The 25,315-nt window shown below is 40.4% G+C and overlaps 1 protein-coding gene across 2 annotated transcripts in view; it reads right to left on the bottom strand.

Moving 5' to 3' along the window:
- Positions 1-23,746, bottom strand: part of LOC133661572 (hepatocyte growth factor-like) — a 60,860-nt gene extending 37,114 nt beyond the window's left edge. For both annotated transcript variants that reach the window (XR_009827960.1, XM_062064860.1), the window contains exons 1-10: positions 23,599-23,746; positions 15,665-15,827; positions 15,480-15,592; positions 15,006-15,120; positions 8,895-9,037; positions 8,691-8,811; positions 8,499-8,617; positions 6,154-6,331; positions 5,930-6,063; positions 426-519 (exon numbers count right to left, since the gene is read on the bottom strand). Coding sequence is in view for 1 of the 2 variants with exons in the window: in XM_062064860.1 (XP_061920844.1) it covers positions 426-519; positions 5,930-6,063; positions 6,154-6,331; positions 8,499-8,617; positions 8,691-8,811; positions 8,895-9,037; positions 15,006-15,120; positions 15,480-15,592; positions 15,665-15,827; positions 23,599-23,665 (1,247 nt within the window). In the remaining variant the exon portion in view is untranslated. The remainder of the gene's footprint in view (positions 1-425; positions 520-5,929; positions 6,064-6,153; positions 6,332-8,498; positions 8,618-8,690; positions 8,812-8,894; positions 9,038-15,005; positions 15,121-15,479; positions 15,593-15,664; positions 15,828-23,598) is intronic.
- Between the last annotated feature and the right edge of the window lie 1,569 nt (positions 23,747-25,315).

Here is a 25,315-nt window from a genome sequence, read left to right on the forward strand (position 1 = left end):
TAGCTCCATTCATATGAAAGAGGTTTGACATGGAAAAAAGGGGGGCTCCAGTTGTCAACAAACACTCATCAGTTAGCAGTGAAGAATGTTAGCTTCTCTAGGAAACATTCCCAGCTTGGAGAGTGGGGGAAAGAAAAGGCACATAATTCTTAGTTGCTCTCCCTCTCGCAGTCAAATATTTTTTTCCCACAAGGAGCTGCTAAGTTGAACGTGGTTCCGACAATTTCAAAGCTCTGTCATCACTTTTTTGTTCTTTGCCGGAGATGAGAGATGGAGCACAGCGTGATTCGAGTGGCGTGAAAACAAGAGCAGCTGCGACAAAGATAAAACATTTTGTATCATGCAACGCTTTCCGACATCGCTCAAGATGCTTATTTCAGTCCGTCTAACGAGACAACGCTTGTGTGGCGTAGAAGGATGGTTACCTGTTTATGTGATGCGACCAGTTGGCGCAAGGAATCCCCGAGCGAGTGATGGCTAAAGCGCCCCGGTACGTCTCGCCGTGGTCCTCGTAGCACTCTAGAGCAGAACAGGAGACGGGTTATTCGAGACCGCACGCTGTCCCAGGAGGCTATTTGGACTTTGTTGCAATCAGACTCGTTTTCAAAAGTCAAGTGAGGTAATAAAACATTCAAATAGAATCGGTGGAGAGCATGTGTGGTCTAAAAGACGAACATAGGAAGTGACAGCGCTCTCTAAATGGAATTCTTTCAGCGCGTGATGCTGAACGTCAAGTTAACATGAAGATACTACTAATTAACTCAATACAGCCATGATCAAGTTCCAAATACTCTGTGATATCTTGTACAACAAATGAATGAATATACATTTTAGTCCGGTTCTTGGCATTTTTATCATCAAACCAAAAACTTTCAGCTTTCTTTACATAAGTCACATTTTCTGTTGGCATTCATTAGATTCGATATCTTTAGCACAATGGTTCTTAACCTTGTTGGAGGTACCGAACCCCACCAGTTTCATATGCGCATTCACCGAACCCGAACCGTAATCATAAAATTATGTTATTATATTAAAGAAATACTAATAAAGGTATATTTTACAAACAGAAAGTTACAGGAATGTACACGTGATCCCATGTTTACATCTCATTGTGCAACATGTGAATGTTTTAGTGGGAACTAAATGCGATATTTGAAAGGGGTACACATTATTTCCAAAGTAGGACCCTCCACCCAGACATATAATACTAGTACACAGCTCATGAAAAACAATATGTTATAGTCAATGTAAGTGGGCCAAAACACTTATATTAGAAAATAATTTCATGGAAATGACTGCTGTCATTTGATTACAATAATAAAACATTGAACTTGTTATTTAGTCAGGTTTGGGACAGGTGTGCTGCAGGTCTGACGTCGCTCACATGTGCTCCACTGAATGCTCAAGGAGTTTTTGCGTTTGCTCACACATATGGGAAATTAGAGGGAACATTGTTTGGGGGTATCCATAATACACCGACAGGGAGAAGTTTTTATTTACACGATGAGTCGGGCGTGTCTTGACCTCCACGGCGGAGGCTCCGCCGAACCCCTATGGCCGACTCACCGAACCCCTAGGATTCGATCGAACCCAGGTTAAGAACCACTGCTTTAGCATCTGAGGTGTCATCAAAGACTTCTAAAATGTACTGTGTGCAAGTGAACCAATCAGGTAACACCAGGGTTTCCCCTTAATGTATTTGATTGTTGCGGTGCGCCACAGCAACATATTAGCCGTCACACTTTAAAAATGAGTTGGGTTTTTTTCTGTGAAAACAAAATAAAGTAATATAATGTATTGCAGCATCCAGAAGAAGACATACAAGGTCCGGCGCTCTTTTTAGCTTTTAGTGCCAATCTTGTGCAAAAATGGGGATGACGTCACTACGCAGTACGCACGTTGCGTCATGACGTCAGATCTCAAAATGGCAATGCCCGGCTGAAACAAACACTAGCATTTTACAAAAAAAGATTGCAATAGCGCTACTTGTAATAATTATAAGGCTGCTAGTTAATGAAGAGAAGGACATGCGAGCAATATGCTGAAACATTTGAACACACAGCATGCAATAATTATAAATGAAAGTCGCATTTTGAAACACTCCGATCTCCTCACAGGCAGCAGTAACGCTAGCAAGTCATCTGAATACAACAGGTACTAACTCACCGCCTATCATGTTAGCGTTCTTATTTGTTAAATTGAAACGAATGCCTTCTCATATAGATGAGCATGACGAGAGAAATGACTGGCTCTGAGGTGGGCAGTTCCCGCTCCGGTTCACATGTGCCGCCAGACGCCTGTCAGCGAGCAGCGACTAAATTCAAGGTCTATTTGCTACAGTAGACACTCTTAATTTTCGGTAGGTGAATGTTTAATTGTAGTCAGAGAAAAGTTGCATGTTTTCCTCCCACCAGATATTCTCTCAGTCATCATAGTAAACAGGTGAAACTCAAAAAATTACAAGTCCAATCATGTCAGCAATTAACTTCAAATGTGAAACTATTACGTGATATTAACTAATTACACGCAAAACGAGGTATGCCAAGCCTTTGTTATCATTTTAATGATCTTGGCTTAGACTTTTTGAAACCCCACATTTTCTATCGTCAAAATTATAACCAATAAAGGCGTGACATATCTCACTTTGCATGTAATAAGTTAATATCACGTGTTACTAAATGTTACATTCTTGTGTAATTTCCACATTATTTATTTTGTTAAATTCTACAGAAGAATATTTATTACATTTATTTTCAAAAAAGTACCTTTGTTTCTTCTATGCTACATATGTGACCTCCCTGTAGGCGTTCTAAGCTCATGTTAGCTCTAAACTAAAAATAACAAAAGTAATCCACCTTTTTTTCCTCTTTTTTTCTAAAAGAGAATCGATAAGAGAACCGTTAAGGAACCGAATCGTTAAGCAGAATCAAAAGTGAGATCGGAACTGGGCAAATTCCCATCCCTAATCATGACACACAAGCATACACATTAACTCCAGTAGATAGTTACAGCATGAATGGATATATATAGTTTAGTATTTGTGCACAATTGACGAGTGATGCACTGAAAATTTGGACGCTGAAAAAAGACGTACTTTGATCACTGGAAAAGAGCCACAGAAAATAATTTTTTGTGATTACGTAAGACATACACACGAGGTTGTCCAAATTGGAGGCGGCATGTCCGTGATGTGGACGTACTTTATTATATTCAAGATATACCCACGGGCAGCGAATTTCAAAATTTAAGACGACAGTGGCGGCTTTTAATGAGAAGGCACTTAGCAGCATGAAGCAAGTGTGACGGCAAGCTTTCTGCAGGTCGCTTTTCGTCGAAGACATGCAGGGACAGAAGTAAAGAGTCTCTACACACGAGTACAGCCTACAATAACACCGGAGATAGATTCTAGATTTGTTGGTAGTCGTTTTTAATAAAGAAAGAGAGACTATTTAATTTTGAAAAAAATCTCAAAATACATTGCACAATAAGCAGCAACAATTTAGCCAGGCCTCCCTCGCCCGCCTGCAGCTCGTGCAGAACTCTGCTGCTCGTCTGCCAACACAGACCCGCAGACTTGAGCACATCACCCCTATATTAGCGTCCCTTCACTGGCTCCCTGTGCGTTACCGAATCAATTTTAAACTCCTTTTATTTGTTTTTAAATGTCTAAACAACCTCGCGCCAACATATCTCTCCGACCTCCTTCAGCCTTACTGCCCCACCCGATCCCTAAGATCAGCCGATCAGCTGCTACTGACGGTCCCTGACACAAGGCTGAAGCTTAGAGGTGACAGAGCTTTCGCCGCTGCTGCTCCCAAGCTCTGGAACAACCTACCTCTGAGTGTTAAGACAAGCCTCCTCTCTTCCTGTTTTTAAATCTCTCTTAAAAACATACTTTTATTCCATGGCTTTTAACACTGAGTGATATCCATCCTGCAATGGCGCCCCATAATACACCTGCTGTGAACCTGTTTTTATGTTTTATTTATTTTATTTATTTATTTTTTATCGTGCTCTGTTTGTGTTGTGTTGTGTTTACTTGGTTCTCGTATTATCTTTTAACCTGCCCATTGTACAGCACTTTGGCTACCCCTGTGGTAAATTTTAAATGTGCTTTATAAATAAAGTTGATTTGATTTGATTTGATTTGAAAAATAGAGCAAAACGATATTATGTAAGAAAAAGATGTGTTGATACTATAATTAATAATAACAGATTGGTTTGAAGTGTATGTATACATTTTTTTTTGCCTTTTTAAAGAAAATATATGCATTATAGCAAATAACATGACGACGTCATATTGACCACGGCCCTAGCGACTCCCTCACCGTCACAGGTATCTTGGCAATCTAGGGGAAACCTTGAACACCTTAAACAGCTTGTGACGTCCTCTTCATTATACAAAACCAACTTTTCTTACCTATTGTTACCTGTTTTTGTGTATTTGGATCTGGATAACTCCGAAAAATTTGAAATCAAACAATGGAGGCATGGCAGAATTATTTATAAAACAGCCTTCCTTCATACTTGTTCCAAATGAGCCGTTTGAAATTTGCCCCAACTGTGATGTCAGCGGATATCTCCATATATGGTAGAGATTTAACCTAAGTGCTATTCGCGTGTCCGCCATTGGATTCTGACGCTGTAGTCAATAAGTTCCTTCTTTTTTATCTATCTTCTTCTTGTGGGGGAGACTGGCTCATACATGCACATGCACCCTCTGTTGTTGCCATTTCTAATACAAAGTAGCATATAGTTCTAACATATCTTTTAGTAGACTCCATATGGGCGCGCTAAAAGATACAACATGGCTGACAGGAAAAAGAAACAGTCGAAGTGAAGGTGCGTAATGGTGCATTCCGTTTATTCAGTGAAGTCAGAGTTCCGAGTTCCGATTTGGAATTTGAAATCGAACGCCCCTTCGAGGTCGGATTCCTGACTCAGAAAGTCGGAGCATTCTCACCACCCCCAAGTTTTTTTCAAACATGGCTATTCTGGATGCAAACAATGATACCCGCTTCTATAATATCCATTATTAGCACTTCTGATTAGTTTTTGTCGCAGTAAATCAGCCATATTCAATTTATTGTTGGTTGTTTTTTATGTGGTAATGTCACTGTAGTGCAAACTACATTTATTCATGTGGCTTATACGCTGTACATCGCTAGCAATAGCATCAGTGTTTCCTCTTCAACCACCGTGTTTAAAGGTTGCAGAAATTCAGACAATGCAAGCGCAAAAATAGCTTTCACGGATGTGGCCGTCTTGATTTTCGACCTGGTAACTGGAATGCTCACAACTCGGCTGTGACGTCATTCTCAACTTCGACTTCCAGCTTCCGAGGTAAATGGAATGTCGTATAAGACCGTCCACAAAACGGCGCATCCTGAAGAGACTGTTAAGTAAGCGGCGTGAAAACGTTCTATAAAACATAATCTATGCAACATTTTGACCATTGCAACGTTATGTAGACCACAAGAAAGTGTTTTGAATATAGAAAAAAATTATAATATGACCCCTTTAACTGTAAAGTTCAAATTTGAATGACAATAAAAGGAAGTCTAAGTCTAAGTCTTTAAAGGGCACTAATTTGTGGTAGCCCGCTATAAGTCCTTTAGAACCAGCGTCGTCTGCAGAACATTTGTGTTTTGCAAAACAGGGCAATCTCTTTCCTGAAATGTGCTAATCTAACAAAAGGAATAGACCAAAAACAAATGTTCACTGATGTTGACATTAGTTCTCAGGAGGATCATTATTACCCACAATTGAGTTTATTGGCGGTGCTTGACTCACTACTTGACTCACTGTGTATGTTCTTGGTGTTGCTAACCAATGGAAGAAGCCAGAGAGGAATTCTGGGTATTCATCAACTTAAAACACCTTGAATTTTCCGAATGTTCTATAATTTCCCGGTTTTCCGGAACTTTACCAGTTTTCTGCGCGTCCTCTACGTCACACCTGGAGATGTGCGTGCAGTTGGCCTTCCTCTGGTTGGGGTCGTTGGTGAAGCACCACGGGTAGTCTGAGCCGTCCGGGTTGCGGCAGAAGTTTTCCCGGAGATCCCTGAGCGCACACGCACAAGAGCTGTGATGATGACAGCTAATTTTGAAACCTCAGTTCCTACAGCGAGAAAAGACGGCTGTCAGGACTCACTTGCATTTGAAGTGGTGGGGAATGAACGAGTGCTGATGGGGGAATTGCGAGTCCCAGCGCTGACACGTCAGCCCCTCGGGAGTGACATTCATCGTTCCTCGGTAGTCTTTGCCCTTCCCGTGGACGCAGGACGCCGTCACGTTCACATCTGGCTCCTCGCTGCTGAAGGAGTCGAACTCTTGCAGGAAGAGAGAGAGAGAGAGGTGAAAAAGTGAGCTTGTGGAAGTTTCGAGAGGAGATGCCAAGGAGGGAGGTATTAATCCCGAGAAGAATGTGTCATGTTTAACCTCCAGACAGATGATCAAAAACAGTAGCACAGCCCCTCCTTCAGCCTTCCTTGCTGTTTACTCATAACACTGACATTCTTTCACACTGCACCACTTTAAAGTTGATCACAATGTTTTCTTAGCCTTTGACAGATGAGATGGCAGATGATGGAGGTTTTCCTGTAAGGCATGCCAGGTTTTATCATCACTATGAGGGCATCCATTGAGGACACACACACACACACATCTGGACAAACCCCCACCCAGCTTGTAAATCATAACTTTCACTGTGAAGTCAACGCGTGTAGACAGAAACAATGAAGGATGCACGCTCAAATATGTACACGCTCCCAGGATTTGTTCCAGTTGTGCTCTCCTTTATGTTGGAAAATGTTCCCACAACTCGACTTTGGCTCAATTTTAGACAAAATGTGATCCCAGTTAACACTAAACAGCGTTTGCATTCACACTCCCCTTGGATAACTATATGTAATATTTTGAGAATTTTGAAATAATCATGCCAAAAAATTTAGTTTTGCTGTCATTTCTTCCTAAGAAATATAGCTCTAATTTGTTGGCATAGGACTCATGCAGTACTAAATAAAATTAGGCAAAATGTCCAAAAAAAATAAATCAATGAAAGTGAAAAACCTCTTGGATGACCGGATCTGGATGCCAACATTTACTGTTTTTTTTCCTGGATCCATTGCATAATTCTGGTTGGTAGTTAACTTGCAAAGTATCTAACTAACTTACTCCTAAATTGGCTAGAAAACTAGCCCCCCCAAAAACACAAAAATCCAAAGTTATACAAGGTTCTAGTGGCCTGTAGTAAAAGTAAATTAGCTAACGAACAAAACAAATTAGCAAGATAACTTAACAAGCAAACTAGCCTATTAATTTAAGTGAGTTGTCATACAATATTCCTTATAGTTCAGTAAATTAGTTGACTAACAATCAACATAGCTAATTAACTAGATAAAACACAGAGTAAGCGGTTATACAAGGTTCTACAGGCCTTATCGTCTTATAACTAGTAAATTAGCTAACTAACAAACAAACTAGCAAGATAATTAACAAGCTTACTAGCATGACATAGAACAAATAGTGAATAGTTGTACAAGGTTTTACTGGCCTTATGGTATTCTAGGTAGTAAATTAGTTGACTAACAGAAAAACTTGTTAGATAACTAACAATCAAAATAGCTTACTAATAAGACAAAAACACAGAGTGAGCAGTTATTCAAGGTTCTACTGGCCTTATTGTCTGATAGCTAGAAAAACAGCTAACTAACAAAGAACTAGCAAGATATCTAAAAAGCAAACGAGCTTACAAGCTTGACAAGAAACGAAGAGTGAGTGGTTATACAAGGTTCTACTGGCCTTACGGTATTCTAAGTAGTAAACATCAAAATAGCTTACTAACTTGACAAAACACACAAAGTGAGCAGATATACAAGGTTCCACTGGCCTTATTGTCTTACAGCTAGTAACTTAGCTAACTAGCAAACAACTAGCAATATAACTAAAAAGCAAACAAGCTTGACAAAAAACAAAGAGTGAGTGGTTGCACAAGGTTCTACTGGCCTTACGGTATTCTATGTTGTAAATATCAAAATAGCTTAGTTTCGGTGGCCATATCCTCTTATCACAGTTATTAACTGACAAAAAAACCCCTGAAAGCTCAAGAAGGTTCGAGAAGGTTTGAGCAGTCTTACAGAAAAAATCCCTGCAGACAATAAACATCAGTTAAGAAGTCAATCAAAAAATGTTAAAAAACAATTCTGGCTCTACACCGAAATGTCCTTGCTAACTAACGTAATAAAACCCAAAAGACATAGCCTCCTTGACATTGTCGTCCAATAAAACAATTGTGTCTGTGTCAAGTCCACAGAACGAGGCAAACAAACATCCCAAGAGACCCTGCGGGGTACAAGAAAATGACTGGACTGAACCACCAGTGGAGCGTCAGTCCATTCTGCCGCCATCAATCCTTAAGTCTTTAAACTTCAGTCTGCCCATTTCCATTAGAACTGTGATCTTCTTGTATTTTCTTAACGTCTATGCAGACTGACTTACCACATACTGTGACGTTGCAGTACTCCCAGGGAGTCTTGGGATCCATAGTGAAGCACCAGGGACGGAGGCGGTTATCCGGGTTCCGACAGTAGTTGTCCGTCAAGCCTTTGTCCCTGTGCCTGATAAGGAGAAAATACTACAGGCTTAAAAACTGTTAGTAGTTTCTGGTTGGGCCATTATTAGTCTAGATACTTTTTGGGCTGAAATTTGTGTTTATGTGGCCTCGATGAGTCCCATCTCTGGCACTCCTTCCCGCTCTTGGTATGGTCTACTTTTCCTCGGTAATCCTCGCCGTTGCATGTCATGCAAACATCTGTCAACGCAATTCAACATTTGTTAAGCTTCCCCGCAGTAACAGCAAACGGGGAAGGCAGGAAAACAAATCAGGAGTCTTACCCTCGGAACAGTGTGCTATGCCGCACTCCTCGGCCCGTACGTTGGGATCAGTGGTGTAACACCACGGACCACCGGGGTCGTTGTTGGGATTCCGGCAGAAGTTCTCCCTCAGGTCTTGCGTCGGGTACCTATCGGGATAAAACCTACAAGAGGAAACATTGTTGAGGGCACTGACTTGATACCGTAAGTTGCTCAAATAAATCTCAGGGAGCAGGTCGGTTCGAGTTGCTAGCAAGGAAAATAAATCCACAATGCATTTGCATGGGCAAAGTTACATTTCAAAAACTACAAGCATCTCAAGAATATGCAAACTAAGTCATTGATACACCTCTATACACCTTGTGCATGATTGCCTCGAAGAGGGCTACCTTGTCACTGCTACCTCATGTGTGACAGGAACAGGAACTACTACCAGCACAATGTGATGGATCACCCACGGATGACCCACATTGGTCTTGAACTTTAATCCTTGTACGTAATGTCAGGAACAGGAACCAGCAGAATATCATTACATGTTCAGGGTGTGGAAATTGGTCCTCTGACAGGACATCCTTAAACCTTAATCCAGGTTTACCACAAAGAAATTCCCACCCAACAAGCGCAGAAACACATTTGAGACCGGATCCCCAAAGAAACAAGCGATGACCTCAAATAGCAACCTTTCAGCAGGTTGTCCAATCAGTCTACCCTTTAAAAAACGACTCTTCTTCCAGCACCCCACTTTCCTTTTCATGCCCCGGAGCTTATATAAGGCTTCTCCACTAATGCACGACATGATTCAACCCAGAACAAGTTTTGAAAAGTGACTAAAATACCACCGAAAACATCTGGTTTGTGTAAAACTACTAGAGTATATAATAAATTGCGTTACAAGGTAGTACATGGTCCCGCACACAAAACAGGTTGCATGTGGCGGGAGTCCATAAAAAAGGCCCCCCGCTTTAAGAGCACGTTAGCCATAATGATGCTGCGCTAACAGATGTTAGCCAGTTAGTAATTTGATTCATCTTGGTGCCAAAGTCCATACTTTTGGTCCACGTACTTGAATACTTGACTCACTTTAAGCGCATTAGCAGAGCGGAGGGATGCATGTCTGTGAAAGCGACTATGGGAAAATATTTACAACTCGCTGTAGAGTTGACTTTATAAATTTGGAGCTTTCGAGCTGTAAAAAAATGACAGACGAGAATGACATTCAAGATATAAAAGGCTAGTAAACGGCTAGCTATCCCACAGGGTGGTTCTGCTGCAGACAACCTTTTTTCAATTGTAAGTGTACAAAAAAAGGCCACAAAATCCATTTATTTTAATACTTTGAAGTCAAGTATTAATGCTGTTTTATGTGCATTTACTGTAATGTTTGCTTAATGATGCTAATGCTAGCTAAATTTAACCCTTGTGTAATGTTCATATTGTTGTTACTCAGCCAGCGTTTGTGGGTCTGATGGACCTGTTGCATTTTGTGGCTTTTAATGCCTCACAATCAAACACTTTTATGTTAAACTACTGAACAGATGTTTACCTTATCCCAATAAACATCTCTTCAGCCACAAAATGCAACAGGTCCATCAGACCCACAAACGCTGGCTGAGTAACAACAATATGAACGTTGTACGGAAAATTTCTCTGCCAGTTTCTGCATCCCACAGGGATTCTTCTTTTGTGTTTCTGCACCTGCGGTTCCCACACAAGGTTGCAACATTGTTTGTCAACACTGTCTGCTCTCATTTTCTCGCACATTTGACCCTCTGATGTTCTGTGTACCTACACTCTGTCGTCCTCCTGTCTAGGCCTGCTGTGTGTGTGAGTGTGTGTGTGGGGGGGGTTTATGGGGTTGGGTGCGTGCGGTACACAGAACATCAATTTCCACACTTCTATTAGACCCGGACATCTTATATGTAATAGAAATGTGTAGGGGGGCTGTATGGTGTGTGGTCATTAAATATCTATTCTGATATATGTTCTTCACAGAAAATGAGCCAAAGTCAGTGAGTCTCACTTTGAAAAATTAATTATTTGGATCATTTTTCCTTTAATACAAAATGAAAACGGGTCCCACAGACCCGAACACAGATTTGGCACTAGCTAGCTAACCTCGTATTGTTCTTTAGAAATGTTACAAATAACATTTCTGGAACTTCAAGAGAATTTTGTACAAAGTCATACTAAAATGACATCCTTTTAGAATGATTTCGAAAAAAATGAAGTAAAACACATTACTTACTACATATTACTTTAATAGTTGAAGTGTTTAGGTTGCAAAATGTGCAACCAAATTTCATAAGGCATGGTTACTAAAATATGCTAATGCTAGCTAAATTAAAGTGTAAGTTTTGAATACAAACAATCCATAATGGTATATTAATAATTATTATTTGTTCTTCAGTTGAATATAGCTAAAATAATAATTTTAGAGATACGCACAAATTGTCGTTTTTAGAGTAGTTTGGAGTCACCTGGTGACCATGGGAAATTAGGACGAACACGCGCTGGAACGTTCCATTCTTCATGTACTTCCCTGCTTGCTGTCAACACACATTTCTTTTCCGACAACACGGTCGGCTCCCCAAACATAAACAACAGGTAGGAAGCACATTCCTGCAAAGCAACATGGCGAAAAATCACCCCCGCTTGCGGTTTGTCTGATCGAGCATGAACGTAATAGTTAACGTAAAGTCAAATGGAGCTCTAAATCCCGCCGAATTGGAGCGACGACATCAGGCGTTAGCATCTGTGTATGAGAAAACTACTAGTCTTGTCATTTAATATATTCTATTTTTTTTTTAGCATATGATGAGCATACTTTTAAGGAATAACTTCCTATGTTTAAGGTTGGCGTTTGAACGAAAGACACTTAAGATGTGGAGAAAAATGTGCCTTAACGACAACCATTTACCATTTTACCATGAATCGATTAACGTGGACCCCGACTTAAACAAGTTGAAAAACGTATTCGAGTGTTACCATTTAGTGGTCATTTGTACGGAATATGTACTGTACTGTGCAATCTACTAATAAAAGTTTCAATCAATCATTTAAAAACTAGCATTCACTCCTCTGCATCTTACTGTATATAAATTAAACTGCTCCTCAAGGTACCTTGTTATTGTGCAATACTAAGATATTCAAATAGCTTCTAACACAACTGGTGCACTAATCGCTAGCTGGCAACTAGTGCGCTAATAACTAGCAGGTAGGGCTGTAACGATAAACGGTGTAATGATAAGCCGCTGTAAAAATTCCCACTGTTAATATTATCGTTTTAAAATAAAATGATCATAAAACCGTGATTGATAACTCACGAACCGATCACACTGCTCATTTACTGAAGAAGTCAGCTAGCGTATAGCGTATATAAATGCTAACATGAAAACAAGAGACATTAACGTCTTCCTCCATTAAAAAACATTGCCAAATACAAACATTAACGTCTGAGGTACTAAGATATTCAATTGTGCACATCGAACACAGGCTGTGTTCTCCTAGACAGCGAGATCAATTGATACTCGAATAAATATGGCAACAGGAAGTGAATTTGCATGACGTCACATAAACCGGACGTGACGCACCCGACACACGTTTTTTTTCCTCTATCATCCTCTTGACATCCAAAATCGCTGCCATCGTGTCCTTGGGCAGGACACTTCACACTTGCCCCCGGTGCTGCTCACACTGGTGAATGAATGATGAATGAATGGTAGGTGGTGGTCGGAGGGGCCGTAGGCGCTAACTGGCAGCCTCGCTTCCGTCAGTCTACCCCAGGACAGCTGTGGCTACAAATGTAGCTTACCACCACCAGGTGTGAATGAATGATGGGTTCCCACTTCTCTGTGAGCGCTTTGAGTATCTAATAATAGAAAAGGGCGATATAAAATCTAATCCATTATTATTATTATTATCATTTGAAAAAAACACTAAAACTTTCACAAATTAAAACAAAAGACAATAAACTAATATAATAAGTATAAAGTTATAATATAAGTACAAGTATAAGTAATATAAGTATAAAAATATAATATAATATAGTAATATAATATATCAGTATATATTATATATTGTATATATAATATGTAAATATTACATATGTTATATTTTATATTGCTACTATGGTACATTTTTAGCCTGCATTATCCTTTCCATTCTTTGTAACTTTATAACAATTTCCCTTGTGGATCAATAAAGTTTGTCTAAGTCTAAACATACTGAAAGACTTAAATGAAAATAATATGGCTCCTAAGTAGCCAGAACAATATTATTATGTAACATATGTTTTCAGTGTGGCTATTTACTGTATTTTTTTTTTTTTTTAATGAAACTCTGTTATGAGTGTGTATGAGTACTTTTTTGAGCACATTCAACAATACCGTGATGATAACAATAACCATGATAATTTTGGTGACAATAACTGTGATAAGAAATGTTCCTATCGTTACATCCCTCCTTGCAGGCAACTAGCGCTCTAATCGCTAGCTGGCAGCAAAATTGCTAATCGCTAACTATCTTAAATTCTAACATGAATCTCTAACAATATACTGTAATTATTAGTTTTTTTATTGTAAAGCTGCAAGGTACAGTGAGAAGCCACTGCCATTTATAAACTATACTACAGTGTGTATGATTGCATTGAGAGACATTTTAAATTAGTTTTAAAAAATTGCGTCTGGAATATAAAAAAATATATATGTAAAAAAAGTTGAATTTAAAGTTTCACCCGAATGCTGGTAATGGTTTTAAGTCAGTGATTCTCAAACTGTTGTACGCATGTCACTAGTGGTACGTAGGCTCCATCTCGTGGTACGCCAAAGAATCACTTGATTAAAGTAGAGTGTTTCATTTTTCTGTATTTAAACACAGTGTTACTGTTCAAACTGTGTGTAATGTTACAGTGGCCAAAAATAAATAAAACCTCTGCCCTGTTTTTAATGAATGCTTGGGCCTACTACGCTACTGTATTTTGGTCATTACGGTGGTACTATGAGAGCCAAGTGTTTTCTGAAGTGATACTTGGTGAAAAAAAGTATGAGTTTGATTGATTGATTGAAACTTTTATTAGTAGATTGCACAGTGAAGTACATATTCCGTACAATTGACCACTAAATGGTAACACCCGAATAAGTTTTTCAACTTGTTTAAGTCGGGGTCCACTTTTTGATTCATGATACAGATATATACTATCATCATAATACAGTCATCACAAAAGATAATCATCAGAGTATTGAATTATTTACTCTGATGATTATCTTGTGCGATGACTCTATTATGAACCACTCATTTAGGTAATAAAGAATAAATAAATTGATAAACGCATAAAGTTGACTGAAACATTGGTTGTAGTAAGTAATAAGTAATAAAGGAGTAAGTAATAAGTAAGTAAAATGTGTCCTGGGCATGACGTTAAAGTGCATCCGGGCACTAGGATGTTAACCCCTTTACTACTGTTACCCCAGGTGGCCCTTGGCAAAGGCCTAGTACCTGACTGTCCCCTAGCCAGGGATACGGTGAAGACCTCAACGGCGGAGCAGGCGGAAGACGGTAGATTTAAGAACTACCACAACGGCTGCGATGGCGGAGGAAGGCTGCAGCAGAAAAGGGTCCCCAGTCGTCTTGGACTCCATGCCACTGGACCCTGACCCGATTCTGTCAAGGATTGTGTGGTGACTGTCTGTGCACCAGTCTCCCCACGTTAAACTAAATCACGCACAGGCATCCTCCATAAAGGGATACACCCCTACCAGGAGGATCGTCATACTCGTTCGAGTGACCGCCGATGATGATGATGAGTAAGTAATAATTCCATTGGGTATTTTTACAGTTTTTAAGGTGTAAAACTGAAATTGTGAGAGGCATACGATATTTTTTTTTTTAGCCTTTTTATGTGTCAGTCTATTCGCAGGCGGCGGGTGTTTCATTCTAAAAGCCTCAGTAAACACTGGACGCTAGAATGTGTATGTTGTGTGATTTTCCTGGTGAAAATCTGCAATGTGCCTTTTCCGCAAGGGACTTTCTTCCATCTTCTGACTGGTAAAACGGCCTTCGAAGCCAAAGAGTACACGCATCTTCAGTTGTTCCCATGACTTTTGTGCGTACGAGGAAAGGGAGTACTGTACTTACGTGTGCTCATTGATGTTATTATCAGACCAAGCTTGACAAGTGATGTTTGACTTGGTCCAAGACCTCCTCCCTCTGTAGCTGTCCTTGGGTCCCATGATACACTCCCTTATATAATCTGAGACGGAGGGAAAAGAAAACTGTGATACTCTTCATTCTTCGCCCAATTAAACACTCATTTGCACACTTTTCTCATCATACGTTGCCCATGTATGGTCATTAGGAGCTTTTTTGTGTGTTATTCCCAAAAGAGGAAGTTGATTAAAAGTCACCGGGCACATTTCAAAGTGCAAGATTCCACCATGCTCAGACTGTAAACAAAGATTTTGCAGGCTTGTTTACACACCCCTGCAGCAGAATGCATGTTTACGCTCGCATTAAGAAGAGGCGTGGCCTCTTTGGATGCTTTTGTTGTGTCAACATGTCCCCATGCACCTGTATCGTCTCCACAACACAAGAACGTCACGTGTGCTTCACCTTTCTTCTCGTACAGCGTGAAGTTGGTGTTGGCCTGCTTCTGCACGCCGTGGCCGAAGCGGTCGAAGGGAAGCAAGTGGCATTTCCTGTTGTGCTTGTGGAAGTTGAAGGCCCTGCAGACAGGAATGACGTCAGCGGAGCGTGACAAGCACACACGAGTCCAAGGACGGGCGCCGGCGGCTCACCTGCAATTGAAGTGCTTCTTCACCTTCTTGCATTTACGGGCGCAGTGTTCCTGCGAGCGGCTCTTCCGCACCAGAGGCGGCTGAGGACAGTCCGCGCACACCAGGAGGTGGTTTTCGGACTTCTCGTAGCGCTGCAAAGACTGGCGACTCTTTCTGAAGTCGCCTGCAAGAGCACGACAGCGCAACGTTAGCGCCTAGCCGAGTAACTGCGAGCTAGCATAACAATCTATGTTAACACTGTCCTTAAAATCGGCCCATACAATCATTTCCATTAAGGTTTAAATTAACATCTTACCTAAGATTTAGCATTTATACTGTGTTTAGGGAATTGTACGTGAAGCTAAATGCAAAAAACATGAGCTAGCTAGCCTTGTGGTTTCCCTTTTTTTTTAGGTTAAACTTTAAATTTTGTGTAATGTTTACACATTTTTGAAAGGATACCAAAACAGACAATGCAACTTTCTTGACACTTTTTCACTTCATGAGAATGTACGTATGGGCAACACGGTGGAACAGGGGTTAGTGCATGTGCCTCACAATACGAAGGTCCTGAGTAGTCCTGGGTTCAATCCCGGGCTCGGGATCTTTCTGTGTGGAGTTTGCATGTTCTCCCCGTGACTGCGTGGGTTCCCTCCGGGTACTCCGGCTTCCTCCCACCTCCAAAGACATGCACCTGGGGATAGGCCCCTCCCACCTCCAAAGACATGCACCTGGGGATAGGTTGATTGGCAACACTAAATTGGCCCTAGTGTGTGAATGTTGTCTGTCTATCTGTGTTGGCCCTGTGATGAGGTGGCGACTTGTCCAGGGTGTACCCCGCCTTCCGCCCGATTGTAGCTGAGATAGGCTCCAGCGCCCCCCGCGACCCCGCAGGGAATAAGCGGTAGAAAATGGATGGATGGATGGATGGATAATGTACGTTTTGTACAAAATCCGACAGATTTATCATAGTTAGCAAGCAAAAAACACAATTTTTGAACTTGTTCTCCGAAAAATGTATGCTAAATTTAACCAAATCATTAACATGTTTAGGACGATTACCGTATTTTCCGCACTATAAGGCACACCTAAAAACCTCCAATTGCCTCAAAAGCTGACAGTGCGCCTTATAATCCGGTGCGCCTTATATACGGACCAATATTGAGCCACAACAGGTCTCGCAACTACGGTAACTACGCCGACTTCATTTTCCCCCTTCTACGGCTGCTTACCGTAGAAGAAGAAGCGCTTCTTCATCTACGGGGGAAAATGAAGTTGGCGGCTGCTAACCGTAGTTGCGAGACCTAAACTTTATGTAAAGACCCAAAAATGGCTCCTATTAAGAGACACGCTTACGACGCAGAGTTTAAACTCAAGGCGATCAGTCACACAGTAGAACACGGGAATAGAGCAGCAGCGAGAGAATTTAACATTAACGAATCAATGGTGCGGAAGTGGAGGAAGCAACATGATGACCTGCGCCAAGTAAAGAAGACTAAACAGAGTTTCCTAGGGAACAAAGCGAGATGACTACAGTTGGAGGACAAACTGGAACAGTGAGTTGTTGAACAGAGAGCAGCAAGTAGAAGTGTCAGTACAATCACTATTTGTTTTGTTGATATTCCCTTTAGCGCAGCTCCATCTAATGGATGCATAACGTAACCCCAGCCTCTACTGTAGCGTCTATCCTATGCGCCTTATAATGCGGTGCGCCTTATATATGAACAAAGTTTTAAAATAGGCCATTCATTGAAGGTGCGCCCTATAATCCGGTGCGCCTTATAGTGCGGAAAATACGGTAATATACGTATGTGCTTAAACTAAATGTAAACATTAGCGAGTTGGGCTTATTTGAATGGACTTATTTATGTAAGCTCTATTTGCAGAATTTTCCAGGAATATGCAACTCTTTCTCGTCACTCCCCACTTTAGTAATTATCTGTTGGATGGATGAAATTATCTGCAACCGTTTTGATGTTCTGCACCCTAATAAAAAGTTTAATACGTGGTCTAAAAAAAGACGACAAATTATTGCTAAATCTGAGCAAAAGACTGAAACGTATACTTTGATCTCGCATGAAGTATAAGTGTACTGTATATAACACACATTAGCCTCAGATAAATAAGCGTAACACTTAATTTTTTATCGCAACATTCATTATATTTTGCAAATTACATAAATATGTCAAGAGATTTCTAAAACTATTGTTGCCATGTAATCGGAGAAAGTCCAAATAAAAGAGGAGGCGTGCAATCTTTCAGCAGAGCGTAATGACACTGTCCAAGCGTACAGATGTACACATTTCTCCTCACTGAGCCAAATTTAATTCTGTCTCTGTTTGATTATTTGCTTCTTGTCATCAGATGTCATCAGTGTTTGAACCTGACAGAAATAATGAATTAGAATAATATATATGTTTCTTAAATACACTGTGAATACAATTTAAGGAACATTTTAATACAGCTTCACCACTTGAGTCATATTATAAAGGGTTTGTTTGCAACATTTACACAGATGCCTAAACGGTGCCAACTTTCCAATGTATTTTACACAGTATATCCCGCCCTCTTTCGGCTTCCTGTACGTTAACGACATAATTACGTACGTACGTAACGACATAATTACGTACGTACGTGAAGACATTATTACGTACGTACGTAACACATGCATGCGCATTAGCTTTAGGTGTTGTTAGATAATAATAGCCATTTGGATAGCTAACGTTAGCTGCCATTGAATGTATATTATATCATAACAATAACATGACTGCAAATTGGTTGTCGTTTCTTTTGGACTGCTTTTGTATGTGTGCACGCAGTCCCTGCGCGTACGTATTGACGAGACCGGATGAGTGACCGCCGTTAACACCAATCATTTTTTGGGGGGCTGGTAAAAATGTTTTATTACATAAACTGTGTACCGTAATTTCCGGACTATAAGCCGCTACTTTTCCCCCTCGTTCTGGTCCCTGCGGCTTATACAAGGGCGCGGCTTATTTACGGCCTGTTCTTCTCCGACACCGACGAAGAGGATTTCGGCTGTTTTGGTACGCAGGAGGAAGACGATGACACAATGATTAAAGACTGACTTTTCATATACCGGTAGGCTGGTTATTTTGATAACGTACAGGCGAGCACTTTGTATTACTTTGCACCGTTGTATTATTTGTACTCTGCACGAATGCGGTTCGCCATGTCAAAGATGTGAAAGTTTGATTGAATGATTGAAAGATTTATTGTTAATAAATGGGACGCTTTGCGTTCCCAAACAGTCATCTCTGTCCCGACAATCCCCTCCGTGGTAGCAGGAACCCCTATATACTACGCTAATTACACATCCAAACCCTGCGGCTTATAGTCGGGTGCGGCTTATATATGGAGCAATCTGTATTTTCCCCTAAATTTAGCTGGTGCGGCTTATAGTCAGGTGCGGCTTATAGTCCGGAAATTGCGGTAATTGTGAAAAATAAAGACAACCCTTGTGTAATGTTCATATTGTTGTTACTCAACCAGCGTTTGTGGGTCTGATGCAGTGGCGTGCAGTCACTAGAGGCAGGGGAGGCGGGGCCTCACCTGCCGTCATGGAAAGAAAAAAAATTTAAAAAGAAAAAAAAATAAATTAAATTGTTATATGTATCCAGTGATTATACTAAAGTTATTTTCCATTTAACTTCACCAGTTTTAGATTATTTTTATTTTTATTTTCACATTTGCCGTTCAAATACTGAGAAGAGACGGTGCGGTGATCAGCAGCCAGTTGAGGCACGTCACTGATTTGTGCCTCAACATGGATTGTGCGCAATGACTCGGCTAACTGCTGAGCTGCTGTGCAGTGAGACTGTATTGCTATATGAATTATATCAGCTAACTAAACTATGCATAGTTTAGTTAGCTGAGGTATATAATGAACAGTGTATTTTGTCAACAACTGCATGTGTGTAACGTATTTCTTGTGCTGAGCATTCATAAATCTGCTGCAAAAGACGTACTGGTTGAGGCTCGCAGTAACCCGGCCTCCTGGTGGTAGAGGGCGGTAGTGATCCCAGAGATCATTCCTCGGCCGCAGAAGAAGAAAAAAAAAGAAAAAAAAAAGTTTGCAAGCAATTGTTTATTTCCTCTTGCCTGGACTTTTATTAAAAACATGGAGGATTACATTTGTAAAATAAAACAGTTTTCTAAACTGGACTTTCAATCGAAGCAGGAGGTAATAATTAAAGGTAGACCAACGCCGGAGCTAAAAGGTTTGCTTTTTACTTCGGGACAGAAGACCCGTTCTTTTCAAACGGCGTGGTACACACGCAAAGGCTGTCCAGCAAGAAAGGTAAGACCATAATAATGTTTTTTTTAATTAAATGTGCTTTTTTGTGTGCTACAGTTGTGTAAAGAATGCTGGTATGAGTTTTTAAACATAACCCGTTAACTGCTGCCAATCACATGGTGAATAAGATACTATTTAGGGTTCATATGTTTGTAAATCTGACTGTGATGATGCAGTGCCTCACCAGACATTAACCTCACCGCACGCCACTGGTCTGATGGACCCGTTGCATTTTGTGGCTTTTAATGCCTCACAATCAAACAGTTTTATGTTAAAATACTGAACAGATGTTTACCTTATCCCAATAAACATCTGTTCAGTATTTTAACATAAAAGTGTTTGATTGTGAGGCATTAAAAGCCACAAAATGCAACGGGTCCATCAGACCCACAAACGCTGGCTGAGTAACAACAATATGAACGTTGCACGGAAAATTTCTCTGCCAGTTTCTGCATCCCACAGGGATTCTTCTTTTGTGTTTCTGCACCTGCGGTTCCCACACAAGGTTGCAACATTGTTTGTCAACACTGTCTGCTCTCATTTTCTCGCACATTTGACCCTCTGATGTTCTGTGTACCTACACTCTGTCCTCCTCTTGTCTAGGCCTGCTGTGTGTGTGTGTGTGTGTGTGTGTGTGTGTGTGTGTGTGTGTGTGTGTGTGTGTGTGTGTGTGTGTGTGTGTGGTACACAGAACATCAATTTAAACACTTCTTTTAGCCCCAGGTCCAGTGGACCCGGACATCTTATATGTAATAGAAATGTGTAGGGGGGGTGTATGGTGTGTGGTCATTAAATATGTATTCTGATGTACGTTCTTCACAGAAAATGAGCCAAAGTCAGTGAGTCTCAGTTTGAAAAATTAATTAATTGGATCATTTTTCTTTTAATAAAAAATGAAAACGGGTCCCACAGACCCGAACACCACACAAGGGATAATTGTCAAACAAATGTGTTCTGTTAAACCACTAATTGTAACATAAGCTAGCCGCTGGTGTTCTTGTTATATTTTTGGTTTTGAAAATTGTTCCTGTGAGCAAGTTTCAAACAGCACTTTTAAGAAACGTCTGACTTCTTCTGTTTGTTTGAGATTGTCATTACTGCCACAAGTGGTGTAAAAGTGTATTACAACTGAGTACCCCTGCGGCCCATACACAGATCAGAAACATATTTTTTGGAGACCCCCTAGGGATCGTTCCTGGCCCAACAATGGGCCCCGGCCATATGGTTAAGAAACACTGACCTAAACCGCCACATGGGAACTTTCAAATGATTTGCTGTGTTGTTGCGAGCTAGCAGAGAGTGGATTGGAGGCTAATACAGTGCTTAACATGATGTATTCCTCTAAAGTCTTGCGAGAAAACATGGCACGAGTAAACGCCGTAAAAGTGACAAGCACAGTGAAACATTGTCTTGTTTCCGTTGAGTTAGTTTAGCTGCGCGAGGACGACACCAAACCAGCGCGAAGACAACGTGCAGACGAGGGGGTTCACCGGGAGGACAGCGCCGCGTTTTAACTCATTTCCACCTGCTGGGGGAGGCAAGGAGCTCCACCCTGAGTGCACTACAGTTACAATGTGGACTTAAGTTACGACGCTTTACAAGCGGGGCCGCGACACGATCCGAGGTGGTCGCACTTCACTTGGAGGCTTTTTTTTTTTTTTTTGTTGCGATGAATGTTTGTGCTGCAGCGGAGCACATCTGGCACTCATCACAGTGTTGTTGCAGCCCTCATGTCTGGCCAGGCCGCCCAATTACATTTCACTTAGGCTCTTCCTACTCGCCTCGCCGACGTCTTGCCAGCGCTATCTCCACAAGTATAAGGAAGGTTACCAGAGGGGAAGTGACACTTAGGCCCACTTTTGAAACAATAAGAGCAAATTCCAAGAGAGAGAAAGTTGTTCAAGGAAGCGGATATTTTACTTTCCTCCGCCCCAAAGAGAGGCCCTGGGGGTTCAGGGGTCACAGTTGGCACGATTGAGTCCACGCTTTGTCCACGGGGGCAGATGCCCTGATAACCTATGATCCACGATGGAGAATTTGGACGGATCACTGGGCTCAGGTTTAAGGATTTGATATATATATATTTAAAAAAAATATATATTTTACAGTATTTTCTTTTCTTCTTTTACAATTGCCAATTTATTCAATTAAATAATTTCCCCCTATTTTTGAGTATATATCCTTTTTATAGTTTACAGGTTTTTTTTAAAAGGAAGGCACTTTATTAAAAATGTGGATACATTATTATTATTATTTATTATAAAACAGTATGTGCCAATTTTACTCCTTTTTTTACTTTCTTATTTGTACCTGTTTTTTGTTTTTTTTTGCAAAACCATCAAAACTGCTAAACTATGTATGCTACACCAGGTATTATATTTTAATAATTTGAATGTTTTACCTGATAATTTATTAAAAAATTTTTTAAATACAATATTTGCTCTCTTAACCTATGGAATCTTTTATTCCCCCCCCCCCCACCCCTTTTTTTTAAACATAATTTTGTATTTTTTTTTGCAAAACCATCAAAACTGCTAAACTATGTATGCTACACCAGGTATTATATTTTAATAATTTGAATGTTTTACCTGATAATTTATTTAAGAATTTTTTAAATACAATATTTGCTCTCTTAACCTATGGAATCTTTTATTTCCCCCCCCACCCCTTTTTTTTAACATAATTTTTTTTTTTTTTTGCAAAACCATCAAAACTGCTAAACTATGTATGCTACACCAGGTATTATACTATAATAACTTGAATGTTTTACCTGATTTATTTAAAAAAAATTAAATATAATATTTTCTCCTTTAACCTATGGAATCTTATATTTCCCCCCTTTTTTTTTTTTTTTGCAAAACCATGAAAACTGCTAAACTAAGTAAGCTACACCTGGTATAATGTTGTATTAACTCTAATGTTTTATTTGATAATAATTTGTTTAGATTTTTTAAATATATAATATTTGCTCCTTCAACCTATGTATTTCCCCTTTATTTTCTATGTTATACATTTTTTAGTAAACCACTCAAAACTGCTAAACCGTATATGATAAACCAGGTATAATATTTAACCAATATACACTAATAATATATAATGACAGTTAAAGACCAAATCTTGTGATCAAAAACTGACATTTTATTCAAATTGTAAATATTCTCCTTCCAGTGCACCTATTTCCACAAAATAACTTTCTTCCAGTTTCTGACTGGCTAAAATGCTGCTCTGGCATGCACCTGAAAGTCTGCAAAAGTGTTGTTTTAATGGAGTGTAGGTATATATTAATATTGTTTAATATTAAATATGATTTATTTACAGTACTGGAGGTTAAAAAAAAAAAGGAAAACCAGCTCAAGGCAAGCATCCTCATGCTTTTAACTGCGTTCAATTCAACTATTTTGGGTCCATGATCCACTGGTAAATAAAAGGAAATAAGGGGCCTCTTAATGGGGTAAAGCAGCTAATGCAAAAATATTTAACTTTGGGCCAAACACTTATTAACTGTTGAAAAACACACCCTCACTCTCTATCCTTCACAACTTTAAAGACTTCATTGAGAACTTGGGAGAGAAAGTGCAGATGTAAGAGTCAGCACTCATGCACACAGAGTGAGAGCAAAGGTGAGCATCAGTCTTACCTGCATGCAGCATGCCCAGCAGCGCGCACACCAGCGCCTGGTAAATCCATACGTGCGTCCTCATCATGGTGGACTGGAGGCGTGCGTCCGTGTTGCGTGTGCCCACTCGGGATGCTTCGAAGTGACGTCCTGCGTGGCTGATGTCCGCCAGAAGACTCCGCGTCCTCGGTTCAACCCGCCCACTTCACGGCAGTCCCTGCTCTTATTCAGCACCGAGGCGCCACTACCGCGCGCGTCAAGCTCGCTGGAGTGCGGGAGAGTGGAGGCAAGACGCTTCCGGTAATGACTTTCAAAATAAAACCAACACTTACGTAAACTAGGAATACAAATTGGATGTGAAACTAGTCCACATTCCAGGAAAAAAGTATCATAATTGGCAGCGAAATAACTCCCTAACACAACCGTTCAAAACACCCTCTACACAGGCCCGATTTCCGAATAGTATAGATTCCTTAAAAAGAAAAAGGAATCCAGATGGTGATCCGGATAATTCCTAAATAAAAACAGAATATATTCAATTGAATAGACTGCAAAGACAAGATATTAAATGTTCGAACTGAGAAACTTTTTTTTGTTGTTGCAAATAATCATTAACTTAGAATTTAACTGCAGCAACACATTGCAAAAAAGTTGGCACAGGGGCATTTTTACCACTGTGTTACATGGCCTTTCCTTTTAACAACCCTCAGTAAACATTTGGGAACTGAGGAGACCAATTTTTGAAGCTTTTCAGGTGGAATTCTTTGCAATTCTTGCTTGATGTACAGCTTAAGTTGTTCAACAGTCCGGGGGTCTCCATTGTGGTATTTTAGGCTTCATAATGCGCCACACATTTTCAATGGGAGACAGGTCTGGACTACAAGCAGGCCAGTCTAGTACCCGCACTCTTTTAATATGAAGCCACGCTGTTGTAACACGTGGCTTGGTATTGTCTTGCTGAAATAAGCAGGGGCGTCCATGATAACGTTGCTTGGATGGCAACACATGTTGCTCCAATACCTGTATGTACCTTTCAGCATTAATGGTGCCTTCACAGATGTGTAAGTTACCCATGTCTTGGGCAGTAATACACCCCCATACCATCACAGATACTGGCTTTTCAACTTTGCGCCTATAACAATCCGGATGGTTCTTTTCCTCTTTGTTCCGGACCCACACGACGTCCACAGTTTTCAAAAACAATTTGAAATGTGGACTCGTCAGACTACAGAACACTTTTCCACTTTGCATCAGTCCATCTTAGATGAGCTCAGGCCCAGCGAAGCCGGCGGCGTTTCTGGGTGTTGTTGATAAATGGCTTTTGCTTTGCATAGTACAGTTTTAACTTGCACATACAGATTTAGCGACAAACTAGTTACTGACAGTGGTTTTCTGAAGTGTTCCTGAGCCCATGTGGTGATTTCTTTTACACACTGATGTCGGTTTTTGATGCGGTACCGCCTGAGGGATCGAAGCTCTGTAATATCATTGCTTACGTGCAGGGATTTTCCAGATTCTCTGAACCTTTTGATGATATTACAGACCTTAGATAGTGAAATCCCTAAATTCCTTGCAATAGCTCATTGAGAAATGTTGTTCTTAAACTGTTCGAAAATTTGCTCACGCATTTGTTCACAGAGTGGTGAGCCCCGCCCCATCCTTGTTTGTGAATGACCGAGCATTTCATGGAAGCTGCTTTTATACCCAATCATGGCACCCACCTGTTCCCAATTAGCCT

Source organism: Entelurus aequoreus, linkage group LG12 (genome assembly GCF_033978785.1).
Source record: "Entelurus aequoreus isolate RoL-2023_Sb linkage group LG12, RoL_Eaeq_v1.1, whole genome shotgun sequence".
Classification (NCBI taxonomy): domain Eukaryota; kingdom Metazoa; phylum Chordata; class Actinopteri; order Syngnathiformes; family Syngnathidae; genus Entelurus; species Entelurus aequoreus.